At 34.7% G+C, this 5,665-nt stretch overlaps 1 protein-coding gene across 1 annotated transcript; it reads left to right on the top strand.

Annotated features, from left to right (window-relative positions):
• The first annotated feature begins 3,420 nt into the window (after positions 1-3,420).
• On the top strand, positions 3,421-4,743 carry LOC111300701 (uncharacterized protein At5g65660-like). Its single transcript, XM_022896318.2, has 2 exons — positions 3,421-3,982; positions 4,106-4,743. The coding sequence occupies exons 1-2, from the start codon at positions 3,755-3,757 to the stop codon at positions 4,271-4,273; spliced, it is 396 nt and encodes a 131-aa protein (XP_022752053.1). The 5' UTR covers positions 3,421-3,754; the 3' UTR covers positions 4,274-4,743.
• The last annotated feature ends 922 nt before the right edge of the window (positions 4,744-5,665 follow it).

The raw sequence follows: 5,665 nt of genomic DNA, 5'->3' as shown, positions 1-5,665 counted from the left end.
TTACGATCTTACAACTTATTGTTAGAGATATTTATGCCATACTAGTTTTTACTGTTGCTTTAGAGTCTACTTTTAGTACTGGATTGAGGTTGGTAAGTGTGCAACGCAATAGATTTTATCCATCAACTATAAAAGCTTTAACATATTGTCAAAATTGGTTATGGGCTGAAGAAGATACAATAATGCATATTATATAATTTTATTTTTTATTTAAACATATTGTTAGTTATTATATTTTGTTGTTATATATTATTTGTTAATATTTTATTATTTCATTTGTAAGATCAATTTCATTAGAAGAAAAGTTTTTCTATGAAGATATTGATGAGAGTGAGATTGAGGAAAAGATAACCAGTTTGGTAAATAATATTATCTTTTTTAACTAATTTATTTTTTATATTGTTGTTTTTAAATATATTATTTTATGATCTTTATTTATTCATCTTATTGTTTTATTTTATAAGACTAGTATGGTTAGAGGAGAATGAGGATATGGAGCTTAGTGATGATGAAATGATTTGTTGTGATTTGGGCAAAAGGTAAATGACACTCCTATTGCTATTGGTCTTATTGATGAACTAGGTGATTGTTGAATAGTGTATCACATCCAGCTTTACTACTTTAGTCCTTTTCTAATTATTTATTGGCAATTTAAAAATTGATCATGCATTGTTGTTATTTTGTTGACATTAAATGGTGTGCATTCTCCTTTTGATAATGCTTAAGATGAGCTTCATTTATTTTCATATTTTTTAAGAATAATACAACATTTTTAATAATAATATTCTCAAAATGGTTAGTTTATTACAGAGAAGGTGTTCTTTGGAGGATTGGATGAAAAAACTTTTATCAGATATTAATATTTTCAGAAGTGCCTTAGTAGCAACATTTTTTGAACTGGAAGTTGTTGTGTTTGAGCTGGAAGCTGTTGTGAGGTCTTGTAGGTTTTTCCTTTATGCTTCTTGTAAATGGATGAATATATACTTATACCTTTAACTGTAGCCTATTTTTTTTGTTAGAATTTAATTGTAATTCCACATTAAATTATGCTTCATGGTCTAAATGTGTTTGTCTGTTATAGCATTTGAAAATTTAAATTTGACTATTTTTATAGTTAGAATTTAATTGTAAATCCACATTAAATTATGCTCCATGGTCTAAACGTATTTGTCTGTTACAGATACTGTTTCATCTGAAAATTTAAATTGGTATTAAACTAAATTCGGGTCGGATCAGGTCGGATCGAGTTGAATTCGAGTAAATAATATTCTTAATAGGTCAGGGTCGGGTTTTTTCACTTGAACCTCTGAGCGAGAACGGATTAGATATCGGGTAAAAGTTTTAAGGCTTCGGGTCAGAGACGGGAAAAGCAAAATCTGACCCGCCCCACCCTGATGCCAACTCTAAGTGGGAGGCCAGTACGTTTTTGGATTTTGGCAAACTAACAAACATAGTTCCCACTTCTCGTGATGACAAATAGAAAAAATCTTAGGAGTTTTTCTCTGTCCATGAACAGTTCATCTTAAAAAACTGAAACAGTTGGCATGAGCTGAAAACCATTTGATGAAGATTCAGGAAAAGATATATATGATGACACATCATTATCAAAGAAAACTTGAAATAAGAGTAAATTTATGAGAGTCTGAGTGTAAATTTTTGTAGTGCTGAAAACAGACAAAGCTGATGGTCCCATTCACATGAGGTAGATATGGCTATCAACATTTCCTACGCAGATGAATTATTTCCATCTAAATCAAAGTCCCCAAAAGAAACAGAAAGTTAGAAAGATTTAGCACTTTCTTTCCTGATCCTGGTTCAACAAATTTGCCCCTTCCATGCATGGTCCCAAGATTGAAGTTTTTTTCTTCTGAAATGTTAAGACAAGATCAATACGAAGCAAAAAGAAGATGCACATTATCCTGGTAGTGAGCAGTGGCCATCCAAGCAGAAACCCAAACAAGCGCTATAGATGCATAACCTTCTAGTAACAAGGAGGTAGAGCTGTGTCACTCTGTTTCTGGCAGATGAAAGACTAAATGGAGACCAGAAAAGGTATGAAAATGACCTGCAGATGGGTACTGACCTCCTTCCTGCTAGAAATTATCTGTTTTCCAATGTACCAAAGGACATTTGAATTATTCAAATCTTCCTAGCTTGATCCAGTTAGAGACCCTTTCAACAAATCCAAAATGGAAACTCTAATTGCAAGTAAAATCTCTTATAATTTTATTATTCAGCTAAATACAGATATTATTTGAACCAAAAATTTGGATAAATAATGAAATGGAGTATATTTTAGTCCAGATGGAACGTTTTCTTGTTTGTATAAAACTACATCGACTAATTATTCCAAAATTTTGATCTTTCAAGGAATCTGATTTTGTTTAACTACAAATGATTGAAACAAGTCAGTTTCAACCATTAAAGAAACTTGAAACTGTCCACATCATGAAGAAAAACAAGGGGAATCTTTTTGTGGGCAGGATGGGGCTTAAGTAAGAAAGCTGAAATATTTCTTAGGCGTTTCAAATTTGAGTTCTACACGACACATGTTCTAAAGATACATAGCCACAAGGATGTTGTTGTCAATCTCATAATTTAAAGGAGAATTGACTCTTAAAAAAATTGTTACTTCATATTTTATAATCTGATCCCTTTTTCTTTGTCTTTTTTTTTTTTTTGGGGGGGGGGGGGGGGGTGAACTTTCTTGTATTGGAGGCTTCCTGCAATCCTTTAAGTTTCACTCTACTGTAAATGTCTTTTAATGCACACTCGTGAAACCAGAAAAAAAACAAGATTATTTTTCTGTGACATGAAGTGAGATGACCCAATTAATTGCTTCTTCTCGTTATTTCTTTTCTTGCTTTTGGTCTGGTTTCTAATTTTGCTCTTCAAGAACTTCAGAAAATACTCACACCATCCCTCTTCCTGCAGGACCAGGAGTCGAGGACCCCAAGCTCCTTTTCATTTGACAAAAAGGCTTAGCTTTGATTTTTAGCGTAAGCTTAATATCAATCTATTGACAAAATATCGGCAAATTGAACATAGTTTTAGGCAAGGTCAGCCAAAGTTTCCAATGTGGTAGAATGATTCTAGTTAATTAAGACACACTGGTAGTTGCAAAGGTTGAATTTTGCAGATTTTGAAGTACAACTATCGACAAAGCAACCCTTGGAACATGTTTGAAACACAAGTATCTTGGTTACCGTCCACAGAACGATGGCTGATCAGCAGTTTTCTTCACAAAAAAAAAAATCAAAAGGCAAAAGTGGAAAGGGGAAGACCAGCATTACAGCAAACTCAAAATTCCCAATTTTGCTTTCACATCTTTACACACACTCCTTTCTCACTACCTCATCAAACAAATTCTTTCTCCTATTCCCCAACATACAAGCAAAAATCAAAGGGTCTTGAGTCTTTACTGCTTTAGCGTTTAAGTTTTTTTCGCTCTCTCCTCCACGGCTTGTACCCAACAATTGACCCCACACAATTCCGTACCATGGCCCGGACACTTGGGACATTTTTGGGTGTACCTTTCCACGTACACATGAACGCAATTTTCCCTTCATTTTATAAAATCCCCCCTCTCATTCCTTGCCTCAAATTGCCTTCAACTTCAAGTGCAACCCAAAAATAAAAAATACTATTAGTTCCCTTCATTTTAGTTCTTTCTGCTTTCACACATATATGAGAGAAGGACCAACAGCTGCAGCAACGGCAAGAAGTAGCAGTTCGTCGAGGGAGAGTATATGTGATGGAGAATCAGGATCTTTCCCCACCCCACGCGGATGCATCTCGACCGTCCCTTGGGTTCCCTCTTGGCACAGCGCTCCTCTTAATCATCATTTTCAGCTTGAGTGGCATCTTCTCCTGCTGCTACCACTGGGACAAGCTCAGATCACTCCGTCGATCCTTCGCCGATGGCACGGATCCCGATGCAGATATCGAAGCATCGCCCTCGAAACCTAAGCCTGAGTACATGGTAAAATTTTTCTCACCCTTAATAAAATTGACATGAGAATTTAACCTTTGCTTTATTATGTTCTTATGAACATGTTAAATAAACAAAGTTTCTTAAACCTCTATTGGGTTTTTCTTGTATCAGGATTTAAGGAAAAACCAAAGCCAAAGTTTTTCTGTCTTAATGCCAGGAGATCAGATCCCAAAGTTCATAGCATTGCCATGTCCATGTGAACCTCCACGCCCAGACAAGGATGAAGTGAAAGTGCAAAAGCCGCCCAAGCCGCCGCGTTTTCCTGCACCATTTTATTAGCAAATTGACAATTTGTTGTACATATTGGACCATTTAATTTTCTTTTTCACTCTGAGTTTTTGGAGGAAAAAAAAAAAAGGTGGTTGGGTGTGAAATTTACGATCTTTGGATTCCAGGTAGAACATGGTCAATTTGATAGAAAAGCAAGGATATGGGCTCGTGTAAGTAGGAAACAGAAAATATATATTCTAGTTCTATCATCAGCTATGGGTTCGAATCTAAGAGAAATTTTAGAGAATGTTTGCTACCCTGAAATTTTCTTGTCTTTCCTGACCGATAAGGAAAAAAAAAAAATTGGGTCAAAAGAAAATGCCATTTTGGAGTTTTATCAATAATTTTCTTGTGTAGGCGGGGATCCTGTATTTTCTGAATCCTTGTGTAAGGAATTACAAAAGAAATTCTTTCAGCAAAGATGTGAATTAGGAAAGATTGGTCGACGAAATATGAACCAGAGACTGAATCTTAATATACCTCAGAACAATACATTTACAGTTTCTGGCAAGCCAAGTGGATTAGGAGTAGTAAATTTATTATGCCATTATTCCCAGAAGGAAGAATATTTCAATTGTCAGTTGGAAAATGAAATGGTTTAATGAAGTTCTTATCCGTTACGGTATTATCCCAAAGTAGAAAACGGAAAAAAAAGTGGAAAAGGAATAGATCCAATGTCCTGGTTGAGATTACAGTGCGTAGTTTAAAGATTGTATTTCATTCATTTTACAGACCCTACCTTAATCTCCAATCTAATGCAATCTTTAGTTCATAATTGTTCCAAGATATTAGCTTCCTGGTTTGTTTCTTTTCTTTTGCTTACATTTCCAGTTTGTTTTCAGGCTTTCAGCACTTAATTATAACAGGAAAATTGTTAAAGGCCATTTTCTTGACTCTCTGAGTAATTGGCGCATCCAGGATTTTTTTGGATATCTACGTATTATATATAAAAAATTATTAATAAATTTACCAATTTTATAATATGTGGAAAAAAAAAATTTTTTTTCATCTTTGGGAGTGTTCATATAAAAATTTTGGGTGTTCAGTAAAAAATTTTCTTTTAAATTTTGTTATTTTTCAATTCAAGGGTGTCCATGAACCCCCTCCACCAAAGGTGGATTTGCCACTGAGCAGAGTAACCAACTTGGGCAATGAAGTTGCTTAATCCGGTGGCCAAGTTCAAACCATTTGTGGTTAGTCCGGTGGAGCCTTGTCTACTATTTTAACCAAGGCTAGAATTAGCCAATGAGAGGGCAACCCTGGCGTTTTTTTATCTTTGGGAAACAAGATAACCCTTATCCGTGGAGAATCAGTGCATGTCTTTGTCAAAAATTAGGCAAACCTGTAAGATTTTTTTTTTTTTTTACTAAATTTCTCATTGTAAGGAAACTTACAAGTTAA

This window comes from Durio zibethinus, chromosome 18 (genome assembly GCF_047325235.1).
Source record: "Durio zibethinus cultivar Kanyao isolate XHJ-2024 chromosome 18, ASM4732523v1, whole genome shotgun sequence".
Lineage (NCBI taxonomy): Eukaryota > Viridiplantae > Streptophyta > Magnoliopsida > Malvales > Malvaceae > Durio > Durio zibethinus.
This window is presented reverse-complemented; position numbering and strand designations above follow the sequence as displayed.

Excerpts from the sequence above, each read along its gene's own strand:
- LOC111300701 (XM_022896318.2), top strand. The coding sequence starts at position 3,755 with ATGGAGAATCAGGATCTTTCCCCACCCCACGCGGATGCATCTCGACCG. Across the intron at positions 3,983-4,105 it reads AACCTAAGCCTGAGTACATG|GATTTAAGGAAAAACCAAAG; the intron begins GTAAAATTTTTC and ends TTCTTGTATCAG.